At 39.9% G+C, this 16,225-nt stretch overlaps 1 protein-coding gene across 2 annotated transcripts; it reads left to right on the top strand.

Moving 5' to 3' along the window:
* Positions 1 to 2,529: 2,529 nt before the first annotated feature.
* Positions 2,530 to 15,897, top strand: LOC133895838 (probable E3 ubiquitin-protein ligase ARI8). Of its 2 annotated transcripts, none has more exons than XR_009905661.1 (15): positions 2,530 to 2,883; positions 3,515 to 3,636; positions 4,263 to 4,365; positions 4,491 to 4,581; positions 5,211 to 5,383; positions 5,490 to 5,591; positions 5,697 to 5,785; positions 6,499 to 6,606; positions 6,694 to 6,784; positions 7,035 to 7,124; positions 7,674 to 7,721; positions 10,482 to 10,657; positions 12,549 to 12,623; positions 14,397 to 14,468; positions 14,565 to 14,658. XR_009905661.1 is itself a non-coding variant. In XM_062336358.1 (15 exons), exons 1-15 carry the CDS (start codon positions 2,686 to 2,688, stop codon positions 15,417 to 15,419), a joined length of 1,782 nt encoding a protein of 593 aa, XP_062192342.1. In that variant the 5' UTR covers positions 2,534 to 2,685; the 3' UTR covers positions 15,420 to 15,897. The 2 variants fall into 2 exon arrangements, 1 of the variants encoding a protein (XP_062192342.1); XM_062336358.1 differs by lacking the exons at positions 10,482 to 10,657; positions 12,549 to 12,623 and adding exons at positions 14,757 to 14,901; positions 15,164 to 15,897 and having other exon boundaries at positions 2,534 to 2,883.
* The last annotated feature ends 328 nt before the right edge of the window (positions 15,898 to 16,225 follow it).

The following is a 16,225-nucleotide window of genomic DNA, read 5'->3' as shown; positions in this document are numbered from 1 at the left end:
TTACTGAGTTTGCAGACACGCTGAGGTCAAAGACAATGGAACTCTATGCAAAGAGGAGGAAGATAGGTGAGAGACTTGAAGGTGATATGCTCCCTATTGCAAATCATCAACTCAATGCAATGATTAGGTGCTTGGGATACTTGAAGGTTAGAGAAGATGGTAGGGATCAAGCAGAGGTCATTGAAATAACTGCTGACCTTGAGATTATTAGGCATGCAGTGCATCTTAAGAACCATACATGCACCTACATAGATTGACAAGTTTCTAGGAAATGATGCCCACATGCACTGGCACTAATAATAACATGTAGAAACCCTAAGATGGATAAATATCTACATCTTTACTATTCACTGTACAAATATAGGTTAGCATATGTAGGTGTTATTTAACCATTAACAGACAGGTCTCAATGGGCCAATGTAGAACTCAATTTTAAGTTGTTGCCACCTCTAGTAAAGAGATCAGTAGGGAAAAAAGGAAAAACAGGATACCTGAGTGTTTGGAGAAAGGAAAGGGCAAGCCCAGGACCAAAGGGAAGTGGCAAGTGCAGTGTAAGAGATGTTTAGCTTTGGGCCATAGACAGACATCCTCGAAGTGCCCTTTCAATAGAACAAAGAAAAGGTTCTCTCCATATCGTATTCTTGTATATTGTTCATTTCCACCTGAACTACAACTTGCTTGTTTTCCATTTGCAGAAATAATCCTGCCAAGTAAGGAAGACTACTTGGTTCAACCATGGATGCTGCTGGTACTAGCACACCCAAAAGGCAAAAAGGTGGCCAACCAAAATGATTCAAGCACTACTAGGCCTATCACAAGAAGGTAAGAAAACCCTTCTTCATTGTTTGCTTTTGTTGATCTCACCTGCAAATTAACATGTCATCTTTTTATTCAAGACAATTGGCATTGAGCATGGTCGGAGGAAAGGCACAAGTTAGGAGATGGCAACCCCTCTAAAGGCAACAAAATCCCCAACTAAGAGAGATGCTAGGAAGATGAGTCCACGAAAAGGGAAAAAAATGAATGCTCTTATGTAATCTCTAGTGAACAATGAAACTAGATGTTATTTTTAATCATAATGTATCAGGAAATTGTATCCACCTGGTTGGTGTTGTCATATTTTGTAAACATGTGTGTTCATTTAGCTTTGAGAACATGTAGTTAGTGATGAGCTGGATACTTACATTTGGTCATTTACAGGATGCTATTTTGAGAACATATATGGTTACCTTGATCATTCCTCAAACTAAGTCAAGGTACATGCTGTTGTTTTTTCATAGATTTCAGAAATAAGATATATCTCTTGGCACAAAACAACAATATAGACAAAAATTCTTAGTTTTCATTGCATAATTGCTGCAAATTGAGAGCCACATTACATTCCACCATAATACTATAATCATTCTAAAGTCTACTTCACAAGAAGCACAACAATACAAGAAAAATCAACAGAGCTTTCCCCCATCCATACATCTAACCAACCATAGCTTCGACACCTTTCACATGATGTGCTCTGTTCCTCATGGCAAGCAAATCCTTCTTCACTTCTTTCGATTCTATCTTCAAGCTATTGTTTGCTTCCAGGATCTCAGGAACGACATCTCCAATTGAGGTCAAGTCTATGACCAACTCTCCAATCAAGCCAAGATATTTCTCGTACTCTGGTTGAAACATGAAAAATTTGCAGCAATTTAATACCTACATATGCAATTGAAAGGAAATGTCAGAAATTGAACAAAAAGAAAAACACTTGATTCGCATGAATAACAAACACTCCTTGCTAGTTACGGGGGCATTTGAAATTTTCTTTCCGGAGTAGTAGTGGTCAACTGGATCATCTTCTCTATCTTGCAATCTGGGCATTGGATTAACGACAACATGGTTGACGCTAGCTGCGACATCGACAACGACCTACAGCTGGACCTCTTACTGCACGTTGCAGATGACTGGGACATCTCAGCTTCATGGATTCCTGCACGACTTGCCTCGTGACGTGAGCCCGACAGCGAAAGCAATTTGGTGGCCACAGGGAGCTATGGGTCAACACTCACCTTGGACCAACGACAAAGGCGATTTGGCGGCCACATGGAGCTGTGGGTTGGCACTCACCTTGAACTAGCGATATGGAACCTCAAACAGAGGTGAGCTTTGGGGGAGATCCTGGCGGTGCAAACCCTCCATGTGCGTTCGTCGCTTACTCGGCGCAGACCCGTCGTGGGTGCCCGTCGCCCCTCCCGTGACGAACCCTAACTTCTCGCTCAACTCGGTCTGGTCGGGTAAAAGAATACTCACACCATTCAATCAAGTCCATCCATCTAACCGAATATGAGAGGGGCAAAAGAGTCAATTTAGGTGACAAATAAAAATGAAATAACGTAAAAGAAAAAAAAATAGAGAGAAAAGCATGAATTGGAACAAGAGTGGCAAACTTTGTGAGGTGTGTGTGGATCGGGGGGCAAATGTTGTGAGGCGTGGTTATTGAGGGGCTAAAACTGAAATCTCTCCATCCAAAGGAAGACCCCCACGGCGTTTGGCTGCTGAGACGCGCACACAAGCCTACCCCTATTTGCCCTCCGCCCCGAGCCGCCTACCCCCCCCCCCCCCCCCCGCCCGCCCGCCTCGCCGGAACCCTAGCCCTCCGCCCGATCTCCCGATCGCCCGGTTCGGCGGCCATCCCGCGGCGCGATGGACTCCGACGTCGAGACGTCCGCCGCGAGCGACGAGGAGATGGTAGACGGAGAGAACTACTACGACTACTACAGCGACATGGGCGAGGGCGACGACGACGGGATCGGCGGAGATAGCGACGGGGAGCTGGCGGCCGGCGACTATGAGGGCCTCGAGGCCGAGGGGAGCGACGAGGTGGTGCCCAGGCGCGAGCAGGTGAGGCGATGTTTGGAGGCGGATGGGGGCAGCGCTTACTAGGGTGTTTCGGTTTCACCGGAATCCTTAGGGTCTGAGGTGGGATGGGTTCGAGTAGGCTAAAAAAACTGGCGTGTTCATGCGCTTGAGACAGCGGTGAGCTGAGGCTTTTGGTGATCTCTTCTGATACTGACGCGCCGGTACGGTAACTGGCTAGATCGGCTCATAAGAATGATGTGTTAGACGTTGTACGTCGAACTGTCAATGCTCTGCCGCCTTTTGTTAGAATTGGTGGTCTGCTGCAAATTGATATTGGTGCCTTAGCATGTGGGGATCACGCTTGGGAACATCCAACAGTCATAGCAAAGTTTTGATCCATGTAGTATTATAGTTACTTCAGGTGCTTGATTATAGGTTGCCAATTTGGTACCTTTCAGTTTCAAAGGGAAACGGCAGACAATTAGTCACTTATCATGGTTTCCAATATCATGGTAGCATGGCAGAAAAGTAGTTATTTTCTTTCTATGATTTGCATGCTAGCATTGTGTTATGCTGTTTTTATCTTGTGTTGCTTTGCTCTTCTGCCCGTAATCTTGTTTCACGGGATATCCTTGAGTTTCTCTGAAAGAGGGCTTGTGTTTGCTATGAACAGAGGTTCATTGTTTTAAACGAAAAAGATATATCTGAACGTCAAGAGGAAGATATAAGCAAGGTGACTGCAGTGTTATCAATTACAAGGGAAGAGGCATGTGTTCTCCTTCATCACTATAAATGGTGAGTTTGTTATCTGATCCTTTTTCTGAAGGCAGTAGACTTAGCATTTGTAATGGCATTTATCCACATTATTATGTCGTATTCTAATAGACAAGCAACTCAAATCAGATGCTACTCTATTTATATATCGTCTAACAGAGCATAACACAGCAGTAGGCCGTTTCTTACTTTTAACCACTCCTCAAGATGCTGGCTGCCCCTTCTATTTAGTGTTGAAAATACCTATATGAAGCTTTAGATAGAATCTGTAAATGTTCCCTCAAAATATTGTCACAAGAATGAGCATAAGATATATCATATGCTAATCATGGATTCATGGTAGTAACTTCCCTGTTTTGCATAGGCTTGCATCTTCTATACACAAGACATCAAAACTGAAAACTGCTTTCTTTGCAATGTGCATTCCATTATTTGAATCTACCAATTTCCCGTGTTTTTATTTGCTGGTATTCACAAAAGGCTATGCACACTTTTATGTACATGGACATTTTCAGAATGTTAATAATATAAAAAACTGGGCTAGATGCAATACACGAACAGTTTTCTTATTGCCTGATGGTTGAAATGTCTTGAGTTTGATGCTGCGGAACTAATGCCATACATTTGTGTTCTATTTCATGGTGCAGGGACATCAGCAAGTTGAATGATGAATGGTTTGTCGATGAAGAAAAAGTCCGCCATATTGTTGGCTTACTTTTGATTGGAAGTTATTTTCCTAAATCCAGGAAGGCAAGTATTATTTATTCATATTTTCCTATGTTGTTTCATCATATCAGTAGGTCAGATCTGATCGAACCTTTGGCTCTGGCACTTGTTCGTCATTTATTAATCTCTAACATTTGTTGTGGTTGCAGCTAACTTGTGGGATATGTTTTGAAGGGTATTCTTCTGATATGATGAGTTCCACTGGTTGTGCTCATTTTTATTGCAATGAATGTTGGGAAGGTCTCTCTCTCTCTCTCTCTCTCTCTCTCTCTCTCTCTCTCTCTCTCTCTCTCTCTCTCTCTATGCTTGCATGGTTCAGGTTCCACTGTCTGACTGTAATTGCTCATGAATGGCCCCCTATCACAGTCTATTCCCTTTTTACAAGTTCCAGTTTTTTCTACAGCTGGTGCAGGTAGTTAAGTATGCATTTGTTTGTGCATAACATACATATTGCAGCATAATTTCATGTTTTACCTTGGCTACCCGCAGACTTGTTTTGTTATCAATCGATTGTGAGGACCAATGATAATGGGTTTGGGGTATTGTACATTTTCCTATATTCTACATATGGTAGAATGATTGTGGCTGAAATTGTCTAGTTTTATTTATTATCTAAAAACCTGAAGGTATTTTAAATTATTTTCTGTTTATTTTTGTTATGTTCACCATAGAACTACATTAGGCACAGCTGGATAATTTTTGTAATTTCAATTTGAAATTCCATAAATAACACTCAAGTTCTTCAGCTGCATCGTTATATGTTAGTCTTGCTTCTGCTGGCATTGCTCCATTTCCCCCTCTTTGCAACCCCCTTACGTATAACACATGCACAAAAAAGTGGGAAATTTCTGATGGCTCATATTTTGCAGGCTATATTAGCGCTGCAATAAGTGGTGGTCCAGGATGTTTGTCATTGCGATGCCCTGATCCGTCATGTGGTGCTATGGTTCTTCAAGGAATGATTAATAAATTAGCTAAAGATGAGGAGAAAGAAAAATATGCACGATTTGTCTTACGTGCATATGTTGAAGATACCAATAAGGTAATTTGTTTGAACAAGCTGACTGATTTCCCCCATTCCACAATTGTTTGGGCCTGGTTTTTGCTTATACTTGTTCTTTTTTTGTGTGACTCGTCATTTCCTGCAGACTAAATGGTGTCCAGCTCCTGACTGTACATGTGCAGTGGAGTTTCTTGGTGACAAGAACTATGATGTCTCGTGCAATTGCAAGTTCAGCTTTTGTTGGAATGTATGATGGTTCCATCTCCTAACTAATGACTTGATGCTATTGTTTTATGAGTCCCAGTGATCATATATGTGAGGTCTCATCAGTATTCTGTCCCGATGTTTGCAGTGTACAGAGGAAGCTCATCGACCATTGAATTGTGAGACTGTTTCTAAGTGGGTATTAAAGAATAGTGCAGAATCTGAAAACATGAACTGGTATGTTGCAGGCACATCATTTAGTATTTGATGTGTCTTTCCCCTTTTAATTCAGAGTTCAGATAGGATGTGTAGATAAGGAGCTCTTCAATTTTGTTTCGAGCATGCAGCCTATTTCAGTTTTCTACTTTCTGATTATTTATTTTGTAACGTACCACGTTTCAGTTCCGACTGAGCATGAAGATCGGTAGTTCCTTGATTTTGTTTGGAGAAATATGACCTATTATATGTATACCAGGATCATGCTTTTTAGACACCATCTTTCTGTGTGATTTGAGGTGACCTAGAAGTGGGTGGAGACAAGGGGCAATATTACTATAGAACTATGAACATTAGGATTTCTTCGACGAGAAAGGGCCTGCTACTTTGTGTCCAATATTTCACAACAAACTGTGGTATCTTATGTGTGGTCAACAATGAATAATATCCAACCAGTTTTAGGATAGCTAATTTGCTTTGAAGTGGATTCTGAATACTTGGGATTGATTCAATTTTCATCAATTCGTCTCCCTTTTTTGAAAAATTTATTAGGCACAAGCACACTAGTCTCTGGTCAGCTGAACTTGGCAATGATGATATAGTTTATATTCACATATGTCGTAGAATAGTGTACCAATTATGTTTAGCCGATAATTGTGCTGTAGTTTTTTTATTATTTATGTGACATCAAGTTGCATGAGATCATTTATCGTGTTATATATGATCCTTTTCAGGATACTTGCTAATTCCAAGCCCTGTCCAAAATGCAAACGGCCAATAGAGAAAAACCAGGGATGCATGCATATGACTTGCACCCCTCCTTGCAAATTCGAGTTCTGCTGGTATAGTCCACTCCCGTTGCTTGAAAGGTTTACAGTACACATGGCATGTTTTAATTTCTTTTATTTGATGTTCTCTGAACATTTTAGGTTATGTCTGAGTGCATGGTCAGAACATGGAGAGAGAACCGGCGGCTTTTATGCTTGCAATCGATATGAATCAGCAAAGAAGGAGGGAGTTGTATGTTTTCTATTTATACTATGCATCTGTACTATATTGAATAGAGATCCTTTCGAAGATCTCTAGTGTACTAATAATATTATTGTTGTTGCTGCTGCTGCTGCTGCAGTTGGATTCAATACTCTAGTTTGCTTGCTGGAGTACAGCAGCATGCCTTATTTTTCATGCTATTATATTTTTTCTGTGGTGCTGATTACTTTGTATCATTCCAAGGATTTCTTTTTCTCAACTTAAATTACTTCTGTTGCAGTATGACGAGACTGAAGCAAGGAGGGACAGGGCTAAAAACTCACTTGAGAGATACATGCATTATTATGAGCGCTGGGCATCCAATCAGACAGTATGTTTGAGATAGCTAAGTTTGATGTACATTGGTTTATCTGTTTCTGTAACTGTCAAAAATACATTGTTTGTTTTTATGCGCATAAGTTACCCCGATGTTCTAACCTTATCCTTTACTCGGCCGTGCTATTACTCTATCGTGTCAGCCATACTTAGGAGAATATCATTCAGCAGTATTGTGTTGGCCATGCTTAGAAGAATAATGACTTAACCGAACACATTCTCTGTCAAATGTAGCCCATCCAGGTATAACTTTATTTGAGATCCATGAATATATTGAGGGCACAAAATTTATCACTATTGTCCGAGTCAAAACAAACGTGTTACCTTTTAATGTGTATGCATATTGTATGATCAGTTCACGACTATCAAAATGCTAAGGCAGCCAAAGATATACTTCTATACCTGATGCACATAGTTCTCCATATCTTGTGCATGCTTATACTGAATCTTCAGATGCTTTTATATTGCATAGTGTATATTTGAAAATTGAAACTCTCAACTGTTGTTTCTATTCTGATGTAGTGATGTTTGCCTTTGTTGACAGTCTAGGCAGAAGGCACAAGCGGATCTGCATAAAGCGGAAAAGGAACAAGTAAGATATTATGGCCTTGATGGCACCTAATTTAGTGTGTGAAGGGTTGAGATATCGCCTAGGAGGGGGGGGGGGTTTGAATAGGCGTTCCTATAAATTAATACTTCGCAGCGGATTAAATTCAACCGGAAGTTCCGAGCTCAACCCGGATTTTCCGGCTACAGAGCACGAATTCGAAATTCAAGTACGCCTAAGCAAATCTAATTGATTCTAAGTGTTACCACATGTTTAAAATGATGTATCGAGACCTTTCCACCATTCATCTGCAGCCACAAACTCTCAACCACGTATATTGGGACAAATCGCCCAAAAGTCAATACGCATAAGAACTAATACAAGTAAGCAAAGGAGACACAAATTTGTTTCTTGAAGTTCAGATCCCTCCTAAGAGTTTCTTACGTTTCTGTTGAGGAGCTCCAAAGAGTCGAGTCTTTTTCAACCCTTTTCTTCACTAAGCGACCACCAAGATCAAGCTTGGGCTTACTCAATGTCTACTTCCCTTGCTGAGGTGAGGAAGAGCCTTCACAAATGATCTTGCGGTACACCACAAGCTTGAGTGCTCACAAGCAACACCTGGCCGTCTAGGAGCTCAAAACTCTAAAAGTAACAAACGTGAGATCGATCGGCTTGATGAAGAACTCAAGTGCTCAATTCGTAAAACCTTTGCTCTTCTAGTGGCTTGGTGAGGATATCGGCTAGTTGTTTTTTAGTTCTAACATAGTGAATATCGCCACCCCCTTTGTTTGAGTGAATATCGTCACCCCCTTTGTTTGAGTGGTCTCTCAAGAAGTGATATCGGATATCAATATGTTTGGTTCTTAAGTATTGCACGAGATTGTTGGCTATTTTTATGGCACTCATTGTCACATATGAGTGGAACTTTGGTCATGTTGTGGCATAATCTCTTAAGGTTTGTCTCATCCAAAGTACTTGAGCACAATAAACACCCGCTGCAACATACTCAATCTCGGCGGTGGATATTGCTACAGAGTTTTGTTTCTTTGAGGACCAAGAGATCAAGGAACTACTCAAGAATTGGCAAATCCCTGATGTACTATTCTTATCCACTTTACAACCGGCTTAATCGGAATATGAATAGCCAATTTACTCAAATTTGGAACCTTTAGGATATTATAAGCCAAGGTAATAGGTGTGAATTAAATATCTAAAAATTCTTTTACCGGCCATTAGATGACACTCTTTAGGAGCGGTTTGAAATCTTGCGCACATGCACGCAATAAGCATAATATCAGGTCTAGATGCATAAAGGTAAATTAAAGATCTAATCATGGAGCGATATACCTTATGATCCACAGTTTTGCCTTTTTCGTTGAGATCGAGATATCCATAGGCTTGTCATTCATGTCAAACTTCCTGAGTATATCTTTGATGTACTTTGTTTGACATATGAATGCTTCTTCTTTAAGTTGTTTGATTTGAAATCCTAGTAAAAACTTTAACTCCTTCATCATTGATATCTCAAAACATCTTGATCATAATTCTATTGAGATCTTCACAAAAAGATTGATTAGTATAACCAAATATAATGTCATCGACATATATTTGACAAACAAATAAATCATTGTCAGTTCTTTTAGTGAATTGTAGTATCAGTTTTGCCTATCTTAAAATCCTTTTTATAAGAAAATCCCAAACATTCATACTATACTCTAGGTGTTTGCTTAAGATCATAGAACGTCTTATGAAATTTGCTCACGTGGTTAGGGAACTTGTGATCTTAAAATCTAGGTGTTTGCTACTAATTCAGAGATTGGGCAATTGAGAAATGCATTCTTCACATCCATTTGATACAATTTGAAATCACAGTGTGTAACATAGGCAAGTAATATACGAATTGACTCAAGCTTAGCTATAGTAGCATAAGTATCGCCAAATTCAAACCTTCTATTTGAGTGAAGCTTTGATCAACCAACAATGCCTTGTTTCTTGCCATAATCTTATTCTCATCATGCTTGTTACGAAATACCCATTTGGTGCCCATCGCATTTTGAGTGGATCTTTCCACCAAAGACTAGATTTCATTCTGTTTGAAGTTGTTGAATTCTTCTTGTATGGTTATCAGTCAATTCGGATCTCCTAGTGCGTCTTCTACATTGAAAGGTTCTAAAGAGGAAACAAAAGAGTAATATTCACAAAAAATTACAATTTTTGAACGAGCGGTTACTTCCTTTTGTATATCACCAAGAGTATTGCCTATATCATTAAGAATATTGTTAACCGGGTGATATCTTTAGACGTTTGATGTACTCTTAGATGTGACACTTGAGATTGTGTTTGAATGTCTTCCACTTTATCATCATTAAAGAAATTGTTCGAGTCACCATGGGCTCGATCTTGACCTTGATCTTGATCTTGAGTTGATGTAGGTGGCTTCACTTGAGTTGATGAACTTAGATGATCTTGATTGCTTTCAGTCATAACTCTTGGGACTCTTGAGGTTTGATTTCACCAATTATCATTTTCTTTATCGTCAAATTTGGAATTTCTTCATCACCTAAAATATTAGGATCAACTTGCTCTATTTGAGGGCCGTTAATTTCATTAAATATCACATCACGCGCTATTTCAACACAACTGATGGTTTGATTGAAAACATGGTATGTATAGCATTTGATCCATATCCAAGCATAAAACCTCATCAACCATAGGTGTAAATTTAGAACTTTTGACCTTATTTAGAATAAAGCACTTACTATTAAAAACTCTAAAGTATGACATATTTGACTTGTTATCGGTTAGAAGCTCGTATACGGTCTTCTTCAAAATCCTGTGGAGGTGCAACCGGTTGATGGTATGACATGCGATGTTGACAGCCGCCGTTCAAAATTGATGCGAAATCTTGTACTCATCAAGCATGGCTCTTGTCGACTTAATGGGAGATCTATTCTTTCTTTCGACCATTCTATTTTATTGAGGTGAGTAGGGGGCCGAATACTCATACTTGATCCTTTCTTCATCAAGAAAGTCTTTAACTTGAGTGTTATTGAATTCGGTTCCGTTGTCACTTCTCACTTTTTTGATCTTCACATCAAATTCATTTTAGGCTCTTCTTGCAAATTTCTTGATTGTAGTTTGAACTTCACTTTTATCATGTAAAAAGAATGCCCAAGTGAAATGAGAATAATCATCAAGAATAACTAAACTATTATTATTATTATCGCCGATGCTTATGTAGGTAATTGGTCCAAATAGATCTATGTGGAGAAGTTCCAATGGTTTTGTAGTTGTCATCACATTCTTGGCGGAGTGTGGAGGTCCAACTTGCATTTCCGCTTGACATGTATTATAAATCCTATATTTTTTAAAAGAAACATTCGTTAGTCCTAGGATGTGCCTCCCCTTTATAAGTTTGATAAATTTCTCATTCCAACGTAGGCTAGTTGGTGGTGCCATAGCCAACTCTTTTTAGACTTGGCAATCAAACAAGTCTCAAGCTTCATTTTATCTGTTGAAAAATCAATAAGATAAAGCTTGCCTTTCAAACAATCGATGAAAGTTATTGATGAGTTCCCCCTTTTAGAGACGGTTACACCATCTAGTAAAAAGATAATTGTACATGTCGCAAAGTTGTGACACGGATAACAAATTATTTTCTAAGACTTAACGAGAAGTACATTGAAAATTGAATGATCATTTGAGATAGCAATTTTACCTAGACCTATTACCTCTCTTTTAGCATTGTTGTTGAAAACAATATTATCATATTGTGATCCACACTCATCAAAAGATAAGAATATTTTCTCTCCGGTCATATAATTAGTGTATCCACTATCTAGCACCCAACTAGATCCACCGGAGGAATATGCCTACAAAATAAATTAAGTCTTTGTTTTAGGTACCTAAATTTGTGTAAGTCTTTTCACGTTAGTTACAAGAACCTTGGACACCCACACATTCTTTTTCACAGTATGATTATTTGTGCGGGCACCAACATATTGAATAACTATTTTACCACGGTGGTTTCTCTTAAGCACATAAGAAGTATAAAAAATAGCTCGAGGAGAATGACCTTGGGGTTGCTTGCCATTCTCCATCACCTTCTTGGCTTGTGTTGTGTTGTGTGAGTACGTGGTTTTCTACATTCCTTGATAAACTTTAGGCATTCTTTGCCATTCACTACAACACGCTCACTTGACTTACTTTCATAGGCATCAAATCTAAACTCTTGCCTTTTCTTATTTCTTTGACCACTAACGGTCTTGTAGAGAGCATCTTTGAATTGATATGTCTTGATGCATCCATATTTAACAAGTACATTAAACCTCTCAATTTCTTTCTCCAATGCTTGTATAGATTTATAGTTAGTAGCATTAGCATTTATATCAGCATTATAGCAACGAGAGCAACTTTGACTAATGGAAGTATTAGAGAGCAAAGTTGTATCATTAGAGGAGGAAGTGTTATTCCTAATGGCATCAAATTGCACTTCAAGAGTTTTATGAGTTTTATCCAAACATTTGAAGTGTAGTATTGCTACCATCTAGACTAGCAATAGATTCATTGGCCATGAGACAACTCCTCAACCTTCCTTTTCTCTTTAGTAAGGAGCTTCTCGAGTTTAATGTTTCTCTTTTTTTTAATGAGCAAGTCCTCTTGCTTCACGAGAATTTTCTATTGGCTCTCTATTGTCTCCGTTAGATCTTTCATTTTAATTATGACATTTATATTAAGCCTTTTAGCAAGTTTTCATAACCACAATCACTATCTAGGAGTCTGAGTTGTGATTTTTTCCTTCCACCCTTTTGCCATAAGACAAATGGGTGTGTCATCGTTGTTGCTCATGTCACCAAAAAGTGAACTTGTCAGAGTGGAGCGGATGGTGATCGTGGCGACCCTTTCATCATCGGAATCGGATTCGTTGGAGTCCCACTCCTCGTCGATGTGAGTTTGACCCGAATAGATCTTTTTGCGGGTCTTGCGTTTGTCCTTCTTGTAAGGCTTGCTCTTCTTTTCTTTCTTGTCCTTATTCGGCTATGAAATGGTCAGCTTTGCCACACTCGTAGCCGTCCATTTTCAAGAATTTTTGAACTTCTTCACAAAGATGTCGCAGTAATATCAATTGAAGGGTTGAGATGCCCCCTAGAGAGGGGGAGGGGGGTTGAATAGGTGTTCCTGCAAATTAATACTTCGCAGCAGATTAAATTCAATCTGGAACTTTCAGGTTTAATCCGGAACCAGAAGTCCGGACTTTATGACTACAGAGTACGAATTTGAAATTCAAGTATGCCTAAGCAAATCTAATTGATTTTAAGTGTTACTAAATGTTTCAAATGATGTCTCGAGACATTTCCACCGTTCACCTGCAACCAAAAACTCTCAACCACGTAGATCGGGCAAATTGCCCAAAAGTCAATACGCACAAGAACGAATACAAGTAAGCAAAGGAGACACAAATTTGTTCCTCGAAGTTCGGATCCCTCCTAAGAGATTCCTACGTCTCCATTGAGGAACTCCAAAGAGCGGGTCTCTTTTAACCCTTTTTCTCACCAAACGACCATCAAGATCACACTTGGACTTACTCAATGTCCTCTTCCGTTGTATACGCGAGGAGGAGCCTTCATAAACGATCTTGCGACACACCACAAGCTTAGCTGCTCACAAGCAACGTCTAGCCGTCTATGAGCTCAAAGCTTCGAAAGTAACAAACGCATGATCGATCGGCTTGATGAAGAACTTAAGTGGTCAAAGGTAGGAGTAAAGCTCATTAGCACTCAATCTCAATCTCTCAACCCAACTCTCAAATCCTTGCAAGAATTGAAGCTAAAGGGAGTGGGGAGAGCTATTAAATGGCTTAGAGTGTTTTTGTCTCGTGGTAGGTCAGCAGCCAATGAGTGAAGGGGGTGAGGGGGTATTTATACCCTAACCTCCAAAAACTAGCAGTTACATAGCTTTCTGGCTTAACTTGGAACTTTTGGGTATAACCCGGAACTTCCGGGTTGACACGAGAACTCAGCATAGAGGACCCCAACCCGAAACACTATTCGGAGAGTCTAGATTGAGATCACAAGAATACAGAAGTTTCGAACCCATCCAGAACTTTCGGGTCCAGATACTAAGAGCATTCGAGAACCCCAGTTCGGAATTAATCCGGAGGTTTCGGCTACCTGAAATTTTCGGGTCAGTCAGGAACTTTTGAGTTGGTTTGAAAAAACAGATCGAGCACCCCTGCCCGGAGCCTCATCCGGGGGTTCTGGCAACCTGGATATTCCGGATTGCACCCGGAACATCCGGATACAGAAAACAACTTAGAGATTCCTGGTGTTTGTGGGGTGATTTGTGTCTCTTATCTTTAGGTTAAATGGGTACTTTGGGCACTGAGACATTCTTAAGACAATCTATACGTATCCCTATACAGTATACCTATACTCAAATTCAAATTAAAAATAAATTTAAATCTATTTAGTATTCACATGTTGTTTCTCTTTTCCTTTCTAGGGTCCTTAGCGTCTTTTAACTTTTCTATGGGACTAATACATGTTCATAAACTCATTAAACTTCATTAACCCTTTAATTGCTTTTTATTAATTATCCAAAACCCACGTAAGGGGTCTCGATGCACTTTCAATGTGCTATATATAAGTCATATGTTTGCCATTCTTTTGTGTTTGAGGTAATCGATTATTTGCTGTCTCACTATTCCTCTGTGTGCCGCAGCTTGCAAAGTTAACTGATGTTTTTGGAATACCAGAGACCCAACTAAAGTTCATAACCGAAGCTTGGTCACAGGTTTGGGGTCTTAATTTTCTGTTATGATCTAAATGAACTTCATACTTTTACAAATCTCCATACATCTGATGCATGCACCACTCTACTATATGGCAGATTATAGAATGCAGGCGAGTGTTGAAATGGACGTATGCTTATGGCTATTATCTAGATGATAAGGTCAAGAGTGAATTTTTCGAGTACCTGCAAGGTTGTTACCTTTCCTTTTGCATTTCAAAATTAGTACTGGGGTTCATTATGTGCCTGCGGAAAATCTTGGAACATCAGTAAATCCTAAATCTTATACAGGTGAAGCTGAGTCTGGTTTGGAGCGTCTTCATCAATGTGCTGAGAAAGACTTGCAAGCTTTTTTACCTTTGAAACCTGAATACAATGAATCACCTTCATTGGCTGAATTTGGTGATTTTCGGGTGAAGCTTGCTGGGCTCACAAGGTAGTACAGACGTAACCTTTTTTTTTTAATCTTTCGGTTGCGTATCTAACTATCTAGTATTTACTCCATAATTTCAGTTATGTCCTTCTTTGCTTGACGTCAGAGGGTCTGCGAGCATTTGTTTGCTTTGCTAGTCTCATGATTCTGTGAATTTTTTCGTCTAGCATATTTCTGCATTTTCAGTATCATAGAAACGCTTCTTGTGCGCTAAAGTTTGCTTACAGCTACGATGACTATGCTAATTTTATTTTTTTTGTTGCAGTGTAACTCGGAATTACTTTGAGAACCTTGTTCAAGCTTTGGAAGCTGGGTTAGAGGATGTCCGCTCTAGTGGCCAGGCTGCTACATCAAGCAATGCCACCAGCTCCAAGAAAGCAGGAACTAAATCCAAATCGTCCAAGAGGCAGCACGTTAGGCCATCTTCAGATCACTCTGAAGATGGCTGGCCTTGCGAGCGCTGCACATATCGGAACCCTCCTTCGGTGGATGTGTGCAACGTTTGTGAAAACAGTAGGTGATGGATAGAGAACAGCTCGAAGGGAGTACCCCAAGAAGCTCAAAGCTCAGGAGAAGAGCGGGGTGCTTAAACTTTTGATCCTGCATTGGATGCCGAGAAAGCTGAGCTTCCAACAGCTGCAATGGTGTACAGAGAGTTATTGAAGGGCCTCGGTTGCAAATGGAGTTGGAGGCTGAAAGGAGGATAGATGTGTGGGGGTCCTGCTAGTTTGCATGCTAGCCCGTATGTTGTTACTACTTGTAAATATTAATTATGACGTGGTAATAGTTGTGTTACTGTGGTGGGTTTCCTCTTCTGACCGACCATTGAAATTGGGAGGTAGCTCATTTATTCCCCCAAAATGTAACAGGGCTTTTGTATTTAAGGACTTAAGTATGGTTGCTTAGAGTGATGATGTAAATTTCAACGACGAACAGTGCGTGAGCTTTGTGTGTCCCCTAAAAGATGTGCAAAAATTGTCATCTCGATGGTACGATCAATTTTCGGTCACCTGACCAGTTAGTGGTGGAATTAATCTAGCATGCTCATTTGAGCATGCTTGGTTAGGGTAAAAATGTTTGGAAGTAGGTGCTCGCCGCCAGACTGACACGGTCCCGAAGGAAGCAATATACGAGACATGATCACGCACAATTTCACAAGCTTTGTGATGGGTTCCAGTTTCTATTCCGTTCACAGCCCTGCTACAACTTCCGGAATTTGAATATCATCGTGTTGCTCTGCTCCCTTGGTGCATCCGTTCTTTTGCGAGTAGGTTTGAATCTGTAAATTGCAGTTCTAGTTTGTACCCAACGAGAAATGGTTTTCTGT

The sequence above is a fragment of the Phragmites australis genome, chromosome 16, assembly GCF_958298935.1.
Source record: "Phragmites australis chromosome 16, lpPhrAust1.1, whole genome shotgun sequence".
Classification (NCBI taxonomy): domain Eukaryota; kingdom Viridiplantae; phylum Streptophyta; class Magnoliopsida; order Poales; family Poaceae; genus Phragmites; species Phragmites australis.
The sequence above is the reverse complement of the archived record's forward strand: the minus strand, read 5'-3'. Positions and strand labels throughout refer to the sequence as shown.